Here is a 21,404-nt window from a genome sequence, read left to right as displayed (position 1 = left end):
GCGGCAGGACTGCCTATCTTCTGAACAGGCTCTATACCTACCCCTCTCTGCCACACATGCTGCATTGCCCTTGGGACACACACTGCAGAACATTCCTGTCACACCATGAAGGCCTCTCTGCTGCATAAATGCCCTTGCATCATGGGCTCCTTGGGCTGCCCAGCCCATCCACAGAGGCAGATGCATAAAAAGCAGATTCTGGAGGAGGGATGGCGAGTCCATTAAAATGTAGTATGCATGTAGAAAATGACAAGCTCTGTTGCGTTTTCAGCATTTTTACGAGATCCCCAGTTTCAGGCTCTAATACTGCGATGTGTATGCATTAAGAAATCAAATTAGTTCTTAGGCTGTATCAGTGCAACTTCAGAACAAACCCAAACCCACTTATTTCAGTGGTTTCTCTCCAGGTTTACCTAGGCGAAAAGGATTCAGCCTAGACTGATATAAATTAATATTGATCTATAGTATGTCTCTACCTCTTTGATAAAATTCACACAATTAAAAGTATTTTAATGCATACTTCATACAGAACTTAGTAAAGATAGTGTTCTATTTTGTCAACTAATACAAGTTAAATAGCATCTTTTAAAAATACAAACTAATAACTAGTGCATAGAAATAACAGTATTTAAACAATTACCATGAACAATATCACTTGTGAGCACACATGTAAAATGTACCTTCACAGACAGCTTAGGGTAGAAATGTACCATGTTTACTTGAATACAAGACAACCTGAATATAAAAGATGACCCCCAATAATTTCATTCTATATATAGAAAATTTATAAATTTGTTATTTTTTCCAGGTATAGACTCTACTTATCAGAGGTTTACCTTGAATATGTCCCCTTCCACTACTACAGTAGGGAAAATAAATCTGGAGTGGGGGTCAGGAAGCCCCCTTGCCCGGTGCCTCCCAACTTCTTTCCCTTGCAGCCCCTTCCCCTCTTCCTTTGTCACACCCTGCTCTCCCTGAGCACATGGAAATGAGAAGCAAATCTGAAAGCACTAACCTAAAAATAAACATACCTGCAGTAACCTGAAGATATAGGGAAATCACTGTAGGTACCCACAGATTCAGTTCATCCAGAACTGATGCCGTTTACCATTTTTCAAACTCACGCAAGTTTTAGCACAGGTACTTCATAAACACACTTTTAAGCAGCACTTCTCTACCTACTTGTATATAGTACAAATTATGCATGACATTAGTCCAAAGTCAGAATGCTCATATATATCTGTCCCAGGGGGACAAAAATGTAGGCACTGGAGCAGCCTCCTGTGGCAGGTCCCAAAGCAGGGCTGACCTACCCAAAGAAAGAAACAAAGACCTGGAAAGAGGGCACACTTACCGTCCCTAGGAGAAGCAGAGCTGTGCCAAGAAGGGCCACCGGTGTGGTTCATCACCTGCTTTTATTGCTGACTGGGAATGGTGCCGGCAGATGACATCAGCAAAAACTGCTGCCTGGCAGATTTAAAAGCCGGTGGTGGGAAAATGGAGATGGGGGCAGCGACGCTGAAGCCAGAGAGAAGCTGCTCCCCGGGCTGCAACTCCACAGGGTTGGCAGCTTGGAAGGAGGATGGACGAAGACCCACAGGAGGGGTCTCAACCACGTTAGAAGACTTACACACCTGACTTGGCAGGACAGCCAGGCCATGGACAGACGACATCGAGGGATCTTGTGGATCACAGATGCCAGACCTGTGAGTGGGGTGGACAGAAGCCCATACCCTGATTATTCTTTTCTTTTTCTTTTTTTTATTACTTTATTTTGGAGGGTGCACGGAGCTTGGATGGGGGCAGGGAGGGAACTCAAGTGACCCCGAGTCAAGAGAGAGAGCCGAGGCAGCACAGCAGAAGCCTCAAAAGGGAAAACAGGTACAGAGACAAGGATGATCCCCCACCTCATCGTCATCCAAGGTGAGAAGTCGCTGAGGGACAGGCAAGGAGAGAAGAGAGCCAATGAGAACGTCAAAAAGGGACAGGCTGGTGACCCATCATCCGGCGGTCCTGAGGGCTGGCGCATGGCTGGGGTGTAGGGGAGGTGGAGCCCCAAAAACTCCAGCAAAGGGTAGCACCTGGTCAGCGAGAAGCCCCGAGCAGGAGCCCCACCACTGAAAAGGAGATTAAGTCGTGGCAGGCGTGTGTTGGTGCCTCCCTCGGGGTTGAACGCAACCCAGTGCACAAGGCCCAGGGACACAGCCCGCGGCTGGAACTGGGTATGTGCTCAAAGGTTGCTAGACAGCACCTATATGAGACCAGGCAGCTCACTAGAGTTCACTGGGCTGGTCCCAAGCAGAGACAATAGTATTATTTCAAGCCATGGTGACCCCAGAGATCAGCACTACTTAGTAGGGCTGTGTATTCCAGAAATACTCCCACAAAGGATCCACATACCAATCAGCACCCTCACTCATGACTGGAACCTGAAGGCTGGTGAAGACACAGGAGTCACTGGAAATGGGAAAGAAAGGTGCAGCTCAGTTGTGGGAATTACAAGCAAGTCAAAATGTATTAGATGTAATGGCTCACCATAACTTAGAGTCAGCACTGAGGAGGACCAAGCACAATATGCAACTACCATATCTTATTCAGATGGGTTGCACCTATTCTCATGGGAGGGCCACATATGGTTCTTGGATGATTCAAAGGGTTTTGGTCCTGTTCTGGCTAATTTGACCTGGAACACACAACATTTTCATTAAGAAAAAAGGGAGGTTCCCATCAGCATTGAAAACCTTAAAGGCAGAGAGACAGGGATCAATAGAGCTTTGGGGTATAATGAATAGAGGAGGGAAACCCAAAGTTAAAAACAATGGCAGTGGTGGGCAAGCAAACATGAGGTGGAAAAAGTTTTAAAAAGACAGATGGAAAGTGGATGAAGGTAGAGAAGAAAGGAAGAAAGAAAGTGACAGCAGGAGCAATGGCAGAGGCAGCAATGATGAGAGTTATGAGGTTAGAAAGAAGACAGGAGCAGAGGGGAGTGGGAGCAGCAAGAGAAAATACAGGTGAAAAGCAGAGAATGGTGGGAGCATGACAAGAGGCCAACCTACTGGGAGTGGAACAGTGGGACAATATAGAACAGGCACTAAGAGAAGCTAGATAGAAGGGGCTGCTGATAAAGGCAACTTTAACCAGCAGTAGGAGGCAGATAGGATCGATGATGAACAGATACAATTTCCTGGAAAAGGGTACTGTTTGAGATTTTGGAGGAGCATCTCACCAGCCTGACTGTTTTCTCGAATCAAAAGACTTGGGAATTGACTTACCAGGATGAAGAAGGTTATGAGAACTTTTGGAAGAAATATGAAAAGGAAAATGGGATGAAGGAATTAAGAGGGATAAAGTTCATAGCAGGGGAAAAGTCGAGAGAAAGACTGATTATAGTTTGAATATACACAGATTTAACAGAGGCAGAAGACATAGAAAGATGGATGGAAAAATATGTCCAAAGGGTAATGTTAGCAGAGGAAGTAAGGGACAGATACAGTATCTGGGAAGGATCTCAAAGGGCACAAGTAGTTTTACAAGCAGTCAAGTGGAGCCCAAGTGGGGTGCTGCTCCTTCCAGTGATGCAGACTGGGGCACACCAGGGTTTTTATAATGCACCCATGGGCAACCAAAATGGTGCAGCATTTGCAGATAAGTTGGACACCTTTCTATGCACTGTCCCCTTGTGGTGTGCCACAGATATGAAGAGATGGAGCGTAGAGCAGTAAGTCCCTAAAATGTACTATTTATAGAGGGACATTTGTATCGTAGGTGCCCCAAAGTCTTTGCAAATGTAGTCAGACCCCCTGAGGAACAGCAAAACCCTGCAGAGGAGAGGAAGGGTTGGACACCAAGGCAGAAACAGTGGAAGAAACCCTTCAGGAGGGGGAAAAAGGAGAAGGGTGAAATATATGCGACTGAGGCAGCACAGGAAGAGATAAGAGCTGGAATGGAAAGAAAGGCAGTGATAGCAAACAGCTCAGATGTTGGGGTGGGGACAACAGAAGCAGAGATGAAGCAAGAGAAAGAACCAGAGAGACAGGCCAGGAAAAGAAAGAAAACAGAAGGGCTGAAGATCAGGAAGAAGAAACCTGATAACGAGGGAAACCTAATGCCTCTGAGCTCCAGTCCAGGAGTGGATACCAGAAGGCAGGAAGCAGCAAGGATATGCAAGCCTTCCTAAACACAAAAACAATCTGGCGGCTTACACATGCTACAGGAATGCAGCTGAAGAAGGAGAAGTAGTCTACCGCACTGAGCAGCAGCACAGACGCACCTTAAAGGGGCGGGCACACTCATTTTAAAACAAGCATAAATGCCACTGACACTAGTTTCACTTAACATCAGGAGTATCTGAACAAGGAAGATATGGGAACAGACTGAACCAGTGTTGAACCAAGGAAGGGCAAACAATCTGCCTACCAGAATGTGGTATACCAGGAGAGAGGGATTATAAACACTTTGAAAAAAAGTGGAGATGGGGACCATATCTTGCTGGTTAGGAACAAATAAAAACAAAGCAGCAGGGGTAGCAATATTATTCAGGAATTCAGAGCTGAAAACAAAGCAGGTAGAAAGAGTCATCAGTGGCAGATTGTTACGAATGATACTATCAGTCAGGGGAACAGAACTAGATATGCTCAATGCATGTGCATCATCAGAAATGGAGAGAAGGAATGTGCTGCTTAGAAAGCTAGCAGTTTATGTGGTCACAGGGAGACAGTGCACAATAGTGGGAGATTATAATTGTATAATCAAAATGGGTGACAGAATAGAGGAAGGAGGAAATAGAGCTTTAGACAGCTCATCCAGACTGTTAACAAATATAATAAAAGAAGAGTCACTAAGAGATGTGTGGGCAAGGGAGAAAGTTTTCACTGGAACAGACCCCAGTGGAAAGACAACTAAAAACTGACTTTGTTTGTATCAAAAGAAACAGGAATAAGGAAGAAAGACACATGGCTTTTTGTGATCACTGGATGCTGAAGGTGGAAATGAATATTGGAAAGAGCCCCATGAGAGGGAAAGGGCTGTGGAAGTTAAATGTGCAGCTGTTACAGGATGAGGAGATGTCAAGCATACACAAGACAGTATGAATGTTGGCAAGCACTGAAGAAATATGTCAGGAGTGCCACAGAATGGTGGATTATGGTGAAGAAGAGGAAGGGAGAATTCTTCAGGAAGAAAGGCTGGAGATGTGCAGAGAAAAGAACAAAAGAACTAAGAGAGCTGCAAAGAAAGATACAGGAGCTACTAAAGAAAACCACATAAGGAAGACAGGTACAGGAAGAGCTAGAAGAAACAAGGCAATAGTTAGAAACCTGGTTTAAAAGAAAGATGAGAAAAAATGTTCTTAGTACAAGCACCCTGTGTGGGACAAAACAAAGAATGGTCCCAATACTTTTTGGCCAAAGTGAAAGCAGAAAAAGGAAAGCTTAAAGCAGTGCAGAAAGAAGGTGGTACCTGGGTGAAAAAGCAGGAAAAGGTGGTGGAGGTGACAAGATTTTACAAAGAGCTATACCAGAAGAAGGAAACAGACTGGAAACAGATGAAGGATTTCTTGAAAGATACTGAAAACAAAATAGAGGAGGAAGAAGCAAAGAAAACAGAAGAAAAGATAAACTTAAAGGAACTGGAGGATTGTTTAAAAACCTTCAAGAGGAAAACAACCAGAAGCAGATGGACTGCCTATGGAATTTTATGGGATGTTTTGGGCATGGGTAGGGAGAGATATGGTGGATGCTTTCAAGGAAATAGCAGAAACAGGAAAGGCAGAAAAAGATTTTACAAGAAACATTGTGATCTTACTTTTCAAGAAAGGGAAGAAAGAATTCCTGAAAAACTGGAGACTGATTACACTCCTTAATATGGACTATGAGGTAACAGATAAGACTCTGGCTTTGAGGATGAAAAAAAAATCTCCAGAAGATAATACATGAAGATCAAGTACATGCAGTACCAGGTAGAAGTACCTCTGAAACGATCAGAGACGCACTGTTCCACATCCAAGACTGGAAAACAAACACAGTTGTAGATTTAGAAAAAGCATATGACACAGTGGATCATGAGTACATATTCATAGTGCTACGAAAAATGGGGTTCCCAGAGAAATGTATATGGTGGATAAGGTTATTGTATAGAAAAGCAGAGAGTCAAGTCCAAATTAATGGGTACCTAAGCAGGGCCTTTAAAAACCATACAGGATTGAGCAGGATGCCCCCTTGTCACCACTACTACTATTTGTGTGCAGCATGGAACCGTTAACTCAAAGAATAAGAAAGGACAAGGTCATAAGTAGAGTAAAGCTATGAGGAAGAAGGGAAGTTAAATGAGCACTATACATTAATGATATAAATGTGGTAATTAGAGATAGACTTTCAATGGAAAGGGTGCTAAAGCATGTGTCAGAGGATGAGGGAGTGATGGGGACTAAACTAAACAGAGTGAAAAGCACCATAATGGGAGTGGGGAACTGGAGGGACTTGAAGAAGTTGGACTATCAAAAAAGACAAAGAGAAAACAGAGTGCTAGGGATCCCATTTTCGCTAGGACGAAAGTAACACAGCATGGGAAAAGGCGACTGCAAGCATACGGAAAATACTTAAGTTATGGTCAGGAAGGACATTGTCCTTTGCTGGAAAAGTGGTGGCATTTAAGGCTGTGCTACTGCCAATTATTCCAGGGTGGATTTGAATACTACAAGGAAGAGAGAGGAAGAGACAGAGAAAAAGCAGAGGAAAAAGGATTAGACACACTTATTTCACAAAACCAGAGAGGACTGATGGGAGGTGCAGAGTTTCAGGTGGTTACTGAGGTAACAGTTTTACCATGGGGTTCTGTATGACAAAAAGTTTTCTGTAAAGGTTTTTTTTTTGTGGGAAGTTAATGTATGTTGTTTAAGGGTTCAATGTATGTAGCTGTATGTTTTTGATATGCAGCTGTTTCTGTGATATGATGTCTCGGTAAAACAAGGATGCTCAATATATGCGTCTTGTGCAAAAACTGTGCCGTCAGCACAAACCTGCAAAACTGTGCAGCTAGTTTTCCCTGCCCTCGGAGATCCCTTTTTTTCCTGTTACTTTGTTCCCGCGTGCGCCAAAAGCAGGCGCGAAGAATTAACCAATCCATGCCCATCATGCGAGAAACATCATTCAGCCTATAAAACCCATGTGCAAGCTTCCGCCTAGCAGAAGCAGTGCTCGTCCACGCATCGAGGAGGAGCTTTTCCTCCCTGCCCAGGCTTGGCCAGCCTTGACGTGCTTCTCTGCCACTGATTAAGAAATTCCCCGGTGTACCCCTTCCCAGTGCACTCGTTAAGACCTCATTCGTCCCTGTATTGAGAGGGTCTCCACAGCTGTTGATCCCAATCTCCCAACGCAATCGTTATCTGTTTTGACTTGTGCCTACGTGTCCATTCTGTTGACGTGCAAGTAAAACAAAAATCTTGCAGCCATTATGCATGTGTAGCCACCTCCTTTATGAAACCCACCCAAGGGGAAAAGACCCACCAGCACGACCAACCCGCGACAATATATAGCTCTGTAAGTGTAGGATGCTAAGTGCGTTTTTATTTATTTATTTATTTTATGAAAGGTTCCCATCAGTATGTTTGCCCCATGTGGCCCACGTGTTTTATAGCCATGCTTAGTGTTGGCTGCATTTAAATCAACTTTATAGTTGATTTCCATTACTGAGCACATGCTGTTTTTGGCAGCCATTTAATGATAGACAATGTATTTCACAGGGTATTTACTTGTATGTGAATGTAAGACAAGAGGCTCCTGCCCCCCCGTCATGCTGATTGGGAGGGGGGGAACCTCATGTTATATTCAAGTAAATAAAGCAACTATGTAGACAAAGTTATATTGCCCTTTTTTCAAGTGAACAGTTTTAAATATTAGATAGGTAAGTACAGTCGCCTCCAGGAGAGGATTCCAGTTCCCTCAGAACCCTGAATGCCCCTTACATTAAAAGTCACAACTCCAGATTTTTAAAATTTTGCCAACTCCTGAAAGCAAAAGTTTGCCACAAAAACCTCAACAAGTTGCCAAGTCAATCTGGGCATCATATAAACCAGATTTGACTGTTTACCACACCTAAAAGAAAGGGCCTCCCTAATGCACTATAATGCCATGTGGCAGGCCGCTGAATAACTCAAAACGATCTCACAGCAGACTGCCTCTGTAACATGTTTCAAGGGAAACATTCCCTTTGACTGCAGTTGGTATCCACATGATTTTGCACACCTCTTGAGAAAGACTCCCCAGTCCCTACTTGTACTGCTGTCCTGGCATTGTCCTCTGTGGATTTTACTGGGTAGCCAATGGGAGGCAAATGTGTGGAATCTATCATCTGACAAACCACCAGGCAGAGAACAATGATCCAACAACCATCTCCTATGCCTCCTGTACCTCCTACACACAGCTGTGGATAGTTACATAGTAGTACAGGTTGTCCCAGTCCCGGAAACATTTTTTGAAACTCAGGCTATGACCTTCAGTTTCATATGCTGGAGACAGAGATCAGATGACCTGGGAAAAGTCAGTGAGGTCTTTATATACAAAGTAAAAAGTTACTAAGGAAAGCGTGCATCACCTTCATTTGCTGACAGATATTCACAAGTCTACATAAACAATTACAAACAGAATGATGATTCTTGTCAATCACAGCTGAACACCACCAAGATCCCAAACTAACCAAGACATTCAGGCAAAAGGTATTTGTTCCTTAAGGAAGAGCAAAATGGGTACATCTGAATATACCTGCAGATTACAAATCTTACAAATTTTCTTTAGCAGTAGTTAGAATTTATATTGGCGTGTCCAACCTTTTTGAACGTGGGGCCGGATCATGAACTTTTTAATCACTCAGTGGACCGGTGAGCCGTATTCAAAGACCTCACAGGATACGGTATCACATTCCCCCCACCCCCACAACGAAAGTACAGCATTTACTTTAGTTTCCTGTTACAGCACCTCAGGCCTCAGAAAACAGCTTGGAGGGCCACACAGCGGTCTGCGGGCTGTATGTTGGACAAGCCTGATTTATACAATGCAATCACTGGTGGACAAAGCAACGAAGTGCAGACAGAAGTGCAGCTCTCAGCTATAACTCAGAACGATTTCTGCAGTGTTCTGGATTACAACACTACCCCAGACCAAACAGAAGTTCACTGCTGGTTCCAAGGGGGAGGAGAATCTAGCTGCAGTTGGGAGCCTGCAGCAAGGTTCCCATACCAAGAGCCAGGGCTCTCTGCCAGTGCTAGCTGTTTTCAGAATGGGAGGGGGGAAAGGTAGGGGAGGGAGCTTGTTCTTGGGGCTCCCCAGCTGGTGCTGAACAGTGGGGTGGGTGAATTGGAGCCCTCACCTTGGTATGGGAACCCACCTTACGGGGGTTCCAATACACCCACCCCACCCTGGGGGGGTGGGGGGGAACTGAAAAACCCTTACGCTGAACTCCCTTGGCTCTCTTTCCTCCCTCCCATTTTGAAAACAGCAACACGCTGGGAGCTCAGCAGAGGCAAGTTACAAGACACTATATTTTGACATGTCTGTATCTGATACGTCATGGAACAACGAGGCAGATTTTCACCAGATAGACCATTTTTTAAGTTGTTTGCAGCCATGCACTTGAGAACGGGAGAAAGTTGCCACTTCTGTCTGCACCCTATGTTGCTGATGGTGGTCACCTTACCTTTCCAAACACATACTGTACCAAATGAAAAATGGAATTTTCTGCCAAAAAGCAACAGCAATATTCAAGGGGAAAAAATCATGCTTGTTGAAAAGCAACTTCTTCTAGTCCTACACTTGAGTGCTTATTTTTTTGCACAATCCCACTCTTGATGATGCACATTGCCATTGAAATAAGATTTTTTTTTAATAAAATTTAATTGAAAAATAAGTCTTTTTAAAAATTAAGGAATCTTTCATTAACTTCAATTGTAAAATAAACAATAACTGTATTAATCCATTTTAATTGGTATTGCTTAAACAAATGATATAAAGGCAGCAACACAAAAGGTGTTTGGAATGTTAGGACAGCAAAAGATTACACTCTTTTAGTCAGCTGATTAAATCACATCATGTCAAAGACCACTGAACCAATTCCCCATGCTTTAGATGTAGGTTAAAGATATCCCAGCATTTAGATTGATGCGACTACAAATGATTATATAAACCTTTACATATCAGGCCAATACAAACATTTAATAAGTTATTCTAACTTAAACTCTCACACATTCCTTGTACATTCCATATAGAGCAGCCAGCGTGTGCTAAATGTATAAAAATCAGCAACAGTGATACTGCTTGCATTATCAAAAAGGGCACCAAGTCAGATGAGGCAGATTGTTAAAAAAAAAAAAGACCCTAAAGCACCCCCATCTAAGGGATTAAGACAGACAGTTCTTTAAAATGATTTAATGCTGAGACCCTTTAAGAGAAGCCTAGCTTTGCAGTCACCACATTCAACTTCCCAATATTCAGGTTTGCTTCCAAGCAACAGTACCTTACAGATGAGCTGTGCTGTCATTTTGGCGTCTTGTTGTTTCAATATATTATTTTGTAGTTTATTTAGTTTGTAAACTGTTTCAGTTCCATTATTATATAAACATATTAGCTTTGCTTGTTCTTGGAAAGCAACTGGGCCTGATATCAGGATGTCAGCAAAGCTGTTGGCCAATTACAAAGGACAAATTCCTAATACTATTCTTCTGTGTTTTTACTTTAGCAAAAAAAAAAGTACTAAAATGGTTAGGTCTATTTCTCCCATCTCTATGGCAAACCAAAACATCTTTGAAGCATACAAACTGTTCTCATATTTGCTTCATCAGTTAGAAACCAGCCTTTTTGATCAAATATTTTGGAGAAGTGCCCCTCAAATTTCAGTTAAATTACAGCAGACAAGCACATACCTAAGTAACTGATATTGCTAATTATTATGCTATTGTGTTTAATATTAAAATACACCACTCAAAATTAAAATATGCAAAACAGCTGATGCAAGCTCTCATATAGTACATTAATAACTAAATCCCCCACAACTGAAAATACCTAGGAATTAATTGTGTTAAGATTCAACTTTTATCTGCGGTAGTAATATTTCATGCCTTATTTTGTAAATGCAGTTACCTCAACTTGATTGAAGGAAAACAGCAGAAAGAAGCCAGAGATCCTATAAACAGTGTGATTACCAGCACGAAAGCGCAAAGACAGAGAAAGAAAGAACGGTCATCTTACATTAATAGTTTCCAAAAACAATTGTAGTGCATCTTGTGAATTCCCATGCTATACTGATCTCCACTATCTAAATTACATATTACTCATTGTATAATATACACAGTATAAAAGCAATCACTTCAAGAAGAAATCCTTTCAGTTAAACAAGAGATTAGTACCCAATACTACTACTGTTTTGTCTACAATATTTTCACTGAACAGCAAGTATAAAATTACCTTTACTGCAGCAGTCACTGCAGCAGTAGCTGCCAAATTTAAACCTTGCCTCCCAAAATTCACCATGGTCTCATAACCTCGTTCTTTGGCTTGCACAATGTATTCATCAATCTCCTAAAAACAAAATCACAGAAGCCACAGACAGATTTATCACACACACAATCCAGGTGAGTCAAAGTTATGAAGATTTGTAAGAAAATGTTGATATTAGGAGTATCAGTCAGAACATTTTAACAGATTTAATTCTGGAAGGTATATAATATTTATAAATTTTCATACCCGCTCTTTGGAAGAAAGAAGAGGATGGAGAAATTTTCTATAGATTAAACTTGCCCCTCTAGTATATGGAGAGAGCAGCCATACAACAAAAGCAATCTTCAGTTCATAATACAATGGAAACCTGCACATGAGAGTTAAAAATAAATAAATAAAAGCAACTGGGAGTTCAAGCACTGGGACAAGAAAGTAGGTGCTAAATTCAGCATACAGTACAAGGCCTTGCAAAAATAACTGGTAACACATTTTGGCTCCAGTTCCTAAAATGCTCAGATTTAAAAAAGTATGGGCTATTTGTAGCCAATTCCATAAATTAAAATTTAAAACACAATTTATCCTTTGGTTTGTATTTGACAAAGCTATCAAAAGCAATACAGATAAAGCTATTGGTGGTTTTCTGCATATACTTCATTTTGTTTTGTTTCTTTTATAGGATGTTAGCTTTCTTTTACATGAACTGTATCATTTCACAGAGCAGGTAACATATCATAAATAAATATGATTATAGCCCAAGTTTTAGACTAAGCAAAATCTTACCATGAAACCATTAGGTCTGCTATTGTTTCAGTAACGCTATAAAGAGCAAACACAATCCAGTACATCATCCATCGAACCTGGGAAAGAAAGAACGAAAAAAATCTCTTAAAATTGTTTTAAAATTTCAACTATATAAGAACCACTTCCTTAGTCAGCAACAATACTTATTAGCTGTAACATAACTCATACAGCTATGTATTAGCTGCATTTTTGTTGTTTAACTAAAAGCTGCCCAACACAAAGATAACATCACCATAAGGCAGTAACAAAATACTGTAAGAACATGTGATTTGTTTTGCTTCTGCTCTGCATGGAAATCATAGTGGCACCTGCCACATTATATCAATGGGCTAAGCGGCTGCACCCATTTTACCCATCTACAGTTCTCCCCTCCAGTGAGACTACAAGTGCAGAGAAACCCTTTTCAGGGAGCCTGTTAAGTTCCTCACAAAAGACTATCATTAAAGTGGGAATCTGGCTTTCTCCTCTTCAAGCCAACCTCCCAGTCCACTGCCAATGATTACACTTGAAAAACAATCAGTTTCAAAACTACCTGCAAAATGGCAATCTTAACTAAATGAGTGAGTCCCAAAAAGACAAAACTAGGGCTCCCCTTAAGGCTCATCTTCTGTCATAGCTTTAACATGCAGTTCTAAGTGGAATATGAAATTTGCAAGGCATTGAATAAGCCAATATAAAACTATCAGGACTATTTTTAAGCAGAAGATTGTACTGTACATTTAATCTTCTTTCTTCTGCCTCAAAAGTAGAAGTCACACAAAGCAGCTGGGTTTTTTTTCCCTTTATACCTTCTCCTACATAAGTAGGAGTAAAGTTAAATTAGTTAAAATTTAGCTATATTGTGTAGTAGTTTAAGTTTCAGACATTTACTCCTAAAGGATACATAACCCACTTCTTCACCAAATTCCTAAATAAATCAAAAATCTCTCTTGTGCACTTAAAGTTAGACACTAAAACATACCGTACACATACCACACAAAGTTATATGGAAGCCCACCAAAAAGTGTGGAAAGGATCAGATAAGCTCTTAGTCAACATTTAAATGCGACCTGGCAAAGGGTTTGTAATTGCATTTTTGTCAAAAAAGCAAAATGCAATCTCCAGATACCACTTAAAGGCATACATTTCTCTAGGGTTTTCTCTATCCTAACTTTTATGATTAAATTCTACATCCATACTTATTTCTTTAGACCAGTGATTCAGGGGTACTGAGAGATCTTTTTAAGGGTGCTGCACAACATTAGCACTGTTAAAATTTGCAAACACTGCCACATGATTAATTAACTCTGCTGTAAGATAGTATGTCTCCGCTACTATTCCACAGCACTGTTAGTGAGTTTACCGTGCCCTAATACTAACCCACATGCAGACAGCAATGCTTTACTGCAGAGCTAATTAGTCAACTCCACAGTAAAGCACACGTGTAGAAGCATCCACTAAATCTAGTGAAAAATGAGTTTTGTTTTTTCACATGGTTAATTTGATATAATTTGCAAGATATTTTGGAGCAAAAGCCTAAATGCATCTGTAAGGGAAAGTCCTTTAAAAATACAACAAACAGCTTGTCTCTCTAATCTACACCAAACTGTAATGTTAGATGTTATCTCATGCCAGTGCATAATACTAATGCACCAACATTTAATTTGTTACTATTTGTGATCCAAAGACCTCTTAGCATTTCATGTTGAACAGAAATCCAGAGTCATATGATAATATCCTTTGCCCCAGTCTCTCAAAGGCATTAGAGGATATTTTAAGCCTAAGCGAGTAAACCAAAATGAATGTACACAAGAGCTAAAGTTACTTCACTGATGGACCATGACATGTTTAAATTACTGACCTCCTTGTGAACTTACATTGCCTACATCCAGACTCAGAAGTCTTAAGATTGTTTAATGACAAAAGTGAGGGGGAAAAAAATTATGAATATTTGACATATTACACTAACAATACATTTGTTTACTAGAGTTTTACTGAGTGAATACTGAGGGGGAAAGCACCTCACCTTTCAGGCTAGGAAAAGTTATATGGAAGCCCAACAAAAAGTGTGGAAAGGATCAGATAAGCTCTTAGTCAACATTTAAATGCGACCTGGCAAAGGGTTTGTAATTACATTTTGCTTTTTTGACAAAAAAACCGATCTCCAGTTACCACTTAAAGGCATACATTTCTTTAAAAACAGTAACAACAACAACAAAACAAAAAAACCTACACACAGATTTCATTCACATAGTCAAAGCAACCACAAAAGCACAAAGTCTCTCTTCTCTGTTGCAAATCATCTTTAACAGTCTAGAATTACCATGCAATCAATTAAGCTCAAAGTTAAGAGTCTGTCATGCTGTAAATGCCAAAGCAAGTTTCTTTGTAATGCCAAAATGCAGTAACTCGGTACCCTACAGTTTGGAAGGAAGGCATAAATAAGCATTTTCACAGCAGGGGATTCTAGTGCTAGGTAGAGTCAGAGTAGGACTCCAGTGTTACTCATAAAAAGGCAAGCAGTTCATTTAATTTTTCTCCAAATTATAAGAGATAAAAAGCTACTAACGGGGATTTAGAGTTATGTTTACATGTACATGAGTGCACTAAGATTATCAATGACACCAAATGCTAATGTAACACAACACTGAGGCAGCAAAGCAAAATATTAAAAATTTAGGAATGGTCAAAGTAAAGCTTGTTGCAATCTTAATTTGGTCCTCTTGTGAACGTTGATAATGATACTATTACACATACCAGTTTTCCTTACAGGCACAGCAGTGCTTCAATCACTGCTCACAAACTGACCACCACACATTTTGAACAGCTCTTCAGTAGTTTTGTTTTTAGTCAATGCCTCTAGGCTTCTTTACTTGAGGTGTACCAATATTAGATCGGCACCAATAAAAGGGAAATTTACATTATTGGCTATTTTGGCCACTTGGACGTTCTGGCTGGGACCCCCAGATACCTGGGTTCCCTCCTGCGAGTCGGGATGAACCCGGATACACCCCCATCCCCTCACTGACAGGCCCAGCTTGGCTGAAATGGAGCAGCTGCCATGCTGTCTCAGGTGCTGGCGCAGTGTGACATGGACCATATTTTGATTTGGTTATTAATGCACTGCAGCTGTATAAAACACATTTGGTCAGATAAACCATTAGTTACTCTTTCAAAAGCATAACTTATGCTCAAAGAACCCTCTCAGATCAAACTAAGCTTTAAAAGACTGCATTAAAGAAGAACATCTCTTCAGAATAGTTAATTTTGTCACGGTAATAACAGCAATATAAACTGAGACAAAACAGTATGGATTTTTCTCCCCAAATTCAAAACAATGCAACTCTTCTTGTATTCACAGGAATCTTAGATGTATGCGATGCATAATTTTAGTATCACTATTGCTTTATAGGCAAACGGTGTTAGATCAATTCTTCATAAATTCTAAGTTGCAGTAAATTCCAATTATCAAAAGATTTAAATAAAAATATATAGAAATTAATCCAACCGATCAGTTGTTTATCTCCTTCTAGTGTATACCATGCCATCTCTTAATACAACAGTAATTCAGACATACCATAATGTTTATTTCAATTGTGATTTTGAACTATTTCATCTGAGGAACATGTCTATGCCACACCATTACTCAGAAGACGGTATATATAAGGCTGAAAGCTGGCTACAGCATTTTAATAGTGGTATTGTAACTCATATGGTAAAGTAAGATAAATGGGAAAGAAATAACAGAGAAAACAGTTTTCACTGCTAATCTGGCAAATGTTTGCACTGATGACCATGTAGCACAGTGGGTGCCAAGACAAGCCACTAATTAGCACCCCCACACTCCCAGAGTGCCATTATGGTCCTCTTCCCCTGCCTGATCTGCTGCTCTGCTTTCTGCTCTGCCTGTCCCTTTGTCAACCCATCATATGCTATATGTATACAAGTTGCCCATGCCACATGTTGGTTGATGAAGGAGACTGGGCTACACAGAGACAAGACTACTGTTTCCTGAAGTGTCAGTGCTTCTAAGGAAGAAAGGAAATAGCCTGCCACCTTCCTGCATTTCAAAATGAGCTGTCTGGTCGTGGTAGTGACAGCACTATCACCGGCAGCCCTGTCCCCCTCCTCCTCCAAGGTGTCCCTAACTAGGAGATAGAACTTGTGTGCCACACAGCGGATGCCAACAAAGTTGGCATCATGGACCACCTTGACCATATTGGCCCTGTTGTCAGTGACCATGAACCCACAGGTGAGCTCACCCTGCCCAACGAGCCACCCCTGCACCATGCGGTTCATGGCCCCCATGATCTCCCTTGCCGTGTGGGACTCATCCAGCACCTAGGCTTGGAGAAGAGCCCACCAATGGCCTGACTGATCGCACCAGTGCCCTGTGAGGAAGACATAGGCATGATCACCACCCTGGATTCTCCAAATGTTTGAGGTGAAGTGCAAAGCTCCTCCCTCAAGTACTCCCTGCATGCAGGGAGGGCACCACCGTCCTACTAAAGGTGGTGCATGCGGGCACTTTGTAAGATGGGGCCAGAAGCACTATGAGAGTCCAGGGTTCAGGCGGCTCAATGAAGGAGAAGGCTGGCCATCCAGAGCAAGCATCTCCCCAGTGCTCTAGGTGACCTCACTCACCCTTGCAACGCAACCCCCTTTGTCTTCAGCTTTCCCCCACCTCTCCAGAGTGGTCTGCCTCTGTTTTGTGGGGACAGGGGCTTTGGAGCAAGAGGGGTACTTCCCATTGGGCATGCTCCCACTGGTGCCAGGCTGAGGAGGAACAAGGGCAAGAGGGTGCTGCCTCCTGAGAGGCAGCAACAGCATCGCCGTGGTGGCAAAATGTTTCACCTCCTGCTAGATACAGAACCTAATAAATATATATATATATAAAATTAATTTCAAAGACATTAGGTGCTGGAAGAGACCTTGCGAGATCAAGTCCAGGACCCCTACCAGAGGCAGGAAGTCTGCAGGAATCAGATAAACCCAGCAAGATAAACAGCCAAATGCCTTTAAAATGAGTCCAGAGTAGGTGCTCACACCACCCTCTGGGGGGAGTCTGTTCCAGACCTTGGACACTCAGACTGTAAATAAGTTTTTCCTTATACTGAGTCTGAATCGACCTTCTAGAAGTTTGTGGCCATTAGACCTAGTTATCCCTTGAGGAGCCTTGGTGAACAACTGTCTAATTAGCACATTGGAAACCTTTCCCAGGCTTGTGCCAGGCTGGGCACAGTGAGCATGATGGAAAACCTGATTCCCTGGTTATTTTCAAGGCTTGATCTGGGCATGGAGGGCTGCTGGATCAGCTGGGGCTTTGCTGTGGGCTTGGGAACAACATCCCCCACAACCCTGCAAAGCTCCTGGAGCTAAAATGAGGCCACACTCTGCATCTCAAGTAGACTGTGGGCTAGTTTCCTCTGGGAAGTCCTCAGTGCCCTCACATGAGTTATCTGCAAAGGACAAAGCCCTGGAAACACATTGTGGGGAGTAGTTCTGTGCCAGGCCCCCAGGGACGGCTTTCACCGGGACCTCATAGGCCTGTCTGGTTGCTGCACTCTACTCAGCTTTGTTCTGCTGCAAATGGATGTTCAAATTTTTAGCCATACTTTTGAGAGGAGGAAGGGATGAGAGAAAGAAAGCACGAGACAGGGAGGGGGGAGGGTGAAGAGAGAGAGGGAAGCGGGGGAGAGAGAGGGGGGAAGGTATCAACTGTAATTGTGGTGCAGGCAGGTGGCATCAAATGCTTCTGGGGCCACTGTAGCAGGGGCATGCATAACCCAGGGGTTGCTGACCCCTACCCTACAGACTTACCTTATCACGCTGCAAGCCTCTGCTTCTCTCCATCACCCCAACCCCTGTTGCAGCAGCCTCAGAAGCAGCCAATACCACCTGCCTGCACCACAATTACAGTTGCTACCTGTCTCCTCTCTCTCTTCACCCCCCCCTTCCCTGTCTCGCTGTCTCTCTCTCGCTCTATATCCTTGTCTGTCTCTCTCTCTTGCTCTCTTTCTCCACCTCTCACCCCTTCCTCCTCTCAAAACTATGGCAGAAAATTTGGTGCACCATGGATTGCACAGCACTAAATTCCCCAACAATAATTTGGCACGCCATGCTTTGCACAACACTGGATTCAGCCCTCCTAGCTTTGGCCAACATCACCTCTAGTCCAGGTATGTTCCTGAGCACCCCGGTGTAAAAGGTAGCAACCCTACCCACACCAGATTAAACATCTGTCACATCATGGCCTTATATACACAGCCTGTCTTCCAACATATGGCACACATTAGTCTGTAAATATAAAATCCCCTGGAAAATTGAGTGTTGGGGTACTTATTAACATTTTCAGAAGTTAGGGGGTACTTGCTACTTAAAAGGTTGAGAAACACTGAACTAAATGACCTCCTGAGGTCTCTTCCAAACCTAATTTTCTATAATTCTATGATACACAGATGCACATGCATGATGTCAGGTCATGGCCTTGAACCTAGGGTGTCAGCCTCACCAGCATAGTTGCTCATCCCAGCCTGCCAACCTACAGCTAGTTACCCAGGCTGATAAAGGTTGTCCTCCAGCAGGACTCAGCACTTTTCCAACTCAATGGCACCAGCATGGCTGGTCAGAATCAGCCAATCCTCCCCCCCACAAAGCTCTGACCCAGAGCAGGAAATCTCCAAGCAACCAGGTTCAAACTGAACCCAAACTGTTTGCAATTCCCTCCAACTTCTGCTCTCTTGATTTCCCAGCTTCCTGACTCAGCTTGCTTCTAGACCCCACACTTAGACTGACCTAGCTTGTACCTGGAGTCTGCTCACACCTCCTGACCCCATCAGCACTTTGATCCCCAAGTACATCCCAGACCTGGTCACCCACCTCATGGTCTCACACAACACAAGTATGACAAACTTAATGTGTAAAATACATATCAAATGTATTATGGACTTCCTGAGGTTCTTTTTAACAGGACTTCATAGACTACATGATAAGTCCACGAAGTAGTGTTGATATGGGAGAAGTGGGCAGAACAGAATAGGATGCAATTCAACAAGGACAAATGCAAAGTGCTACACCTAGGGAGAAGGAATCACCACCACACTTACAGGCTGGGGGATGACCCTCTCAGAAAGCAGAAAGCAGTCTTGGAGTCATACGAACATAAGTCATGAATTGGCTCCAAGACGAACATAAGTCATGAATGTGATGAAGTGATCAGTAAAGCTAATCACACTTTATCATGCATCAGCAGGTGCATCACAAACAGGTCCAGGGAGGTGATGCTTCCCCTCTGCAGCATTGGTCAGGCTGCAGTTGGAGTACTGCATCGTTTTGGGGGCCATACTTCAATATGGATAACCCTGAGAGGGTCCAGAGGAGGGCCATTCATATGGTTAGGGGCCTCCAGGTAAGGCCCTATGAGGAGAGAATGAAGGACCTGAATCTCTTCAGCCTCTGCAAGAGAAGGTTGAGAGGTGATCTTGTGGCTGTCTACAAATTCAATCGGAGGAGACTGCAAGGGATAGGAGGTGCTCTTTACCAGGGCACCCCTTAGAGTAACTAGAAATAACGGCCACAAACTGAAGGAGAACAGATTCATGTTAGACATCTCCTTCACAGTAAGGGTTACCAGAATCTGGAATGGGCTTCCAAGGGAGGTGGTGCTCTCCCCACCTTGGGGGTCTTCAAGAGGAGACTAGACAAGCACCTGGCCGGGGTCATCTAAATCGCAGCGCTCTTTCCTGCCCAGGGCAATGAGTCGGACTCAAAGATCTGCTGAGGTCCCTTCCAACTCTAATATCTATGAAATCTATAAAATATACTATCAATCTAGTCTTGTAATGATTAGATACATATAAAACATCTGAGCATTTTCATTATTTTTTAACATATTGCATATTTTTTTAAACAAAAGCATTGCATGACTTTTCCATAGTAACCTAAGCTTAAAAAAATAGGTTTGACTGAAATAAGTAAGATGTTGTTTCAACTGATTCTCATGTAGTTGTATAAATCTAAAAAAGCTGGTGCTCGGTTTAAAATGCTAGTTTCCATAGTTTGCAAAGAAAATAAATAGTTTGTTAAAGTTGTACTGTTCCATAAAGTGACTGAAGGAATCACAAAGCCTATCTACCGAAAAGCACCTTCAACATTAAATTAGATTCCAACTTGTCATCTGTACACAGTGACCTGCAAAAAGCACGCCTAAACATTCCAGCAATTTTTTAAAATAACCATGTAGGTAGAGTCAATTTATTTTCTTCTCTCTCATTTTTTGTATTTTGAGTGTTGAGCCATCCCTTTCCTTTTACCTGTTCAGAGCATATCCAAAAGTAGCTTTAATTTAGAATCTAGCCATAAAAAAGAAAAGAGTTCTAGACCAAAACACAAGAATTTCAAGGCAAAATAAACATCTACTAAACATCTATTTCTCCTCTGTATTCATTTACACTGTTAGAAGCCATTAGTTAATGGATTTCACAATTCCATTGCCATTAATAAATAGCAAACCACCTCACAAGTGGTCCCTGGATTTAAAATGTTCAGACATCAAACTAGTGAACTAGGCCAGCATTTCACAATTTTTTGTAGTAGCAGCAGCAGTTTAGGGACCATCTTAAAATACAGCTTACAGTACCAATTATGTACCATTGAAAAACTGTACCAGGTGTACAACTAATTCTGTGATAATTAAAAATTACTCTCAGGGAAGAATAGATAGCTATGTATTTTAGGTATTAATTATTATCAGCTCTTATTGCAATTTTCAACATTCTTTAAAAAAAACATAATTTATAAAAGATTAGTTCTATGCTGGGGGAGAAAGCGTAGTGAGAGGGCCAACCCTTGTTAATGAAGCCTTACAGAAGACTGAAAAGCAGGGGGGAAATGAGCAGTTGCAACAGTATGTAAGTATCCATCATTTTATCTTTAGTTATTTAGGTAAAGCTTAACTGTGTTAGAAATGGAGTATTGTTAGAAATGCACAGCTTGCATCTTGCACTTGATAAGAAAGAAACACTGCCAAGGACTTTTTCCCTTGCCCAGCCTTGCCACAGCTCTTCTTATACAAAATCGCAGACTCTCCCCCAGCTTCTCCCTAGCCTTTCTCATGCAGATTACAGAAGCTGGAATTCAACT

General features: G+C 42.0%; 1 protein-coding gene across 2 annotated transcripts in view; it reads right to left on the bottom strand.

Annotated features, from left to right (window-relative positions):
- Positions 1-21,404, bottom strand: part of REEP3 (receptor accessory protein 3) — a 71,487-nt gene that overhangs the window by 11,861 nt on the left and 38,222 nt on the right. For both annotated transcript variants that reach the window (XM_019538470.1, XM_019538472.1), the window contains 3 exons: positions 12,264-12,340; positions 11,730-11,850; positions 11,451-11,564 (listed from right to left, as the gene is read on the bottom strand). In XM_019538470.1, coding sequence (XP_019394015.1) covers positions 11,451-11,564; positions 11,730-11,850; positions 12,264-12,340 — 312 coding nt within the window. The remainder of the gene's footprint in view (positions 1-11,450; positions 11,565-11,729; positions 11,851-12,263; positions 12,341-21,404) is intronic.

The sequence above is a fragment of the Crocodylus porosus genome, unplaced genomic scaffold (genome assembly GCF_001723895.1).
Source record: "Crocodylus porosus isolate Cpor-Errol unplaced genomic scaffold, CroPor_comp1, whole genome shotgun sequence".
Classification (NCBI taxonomy): Eukaryota; Metazoa; Chordata; order Crocodylia; family Crocodylidae; genus Crocodylus; species Crocodylus porosus.
This window is presented reverse-complemented; position numbering and strand designations above follow the sequence as displayed.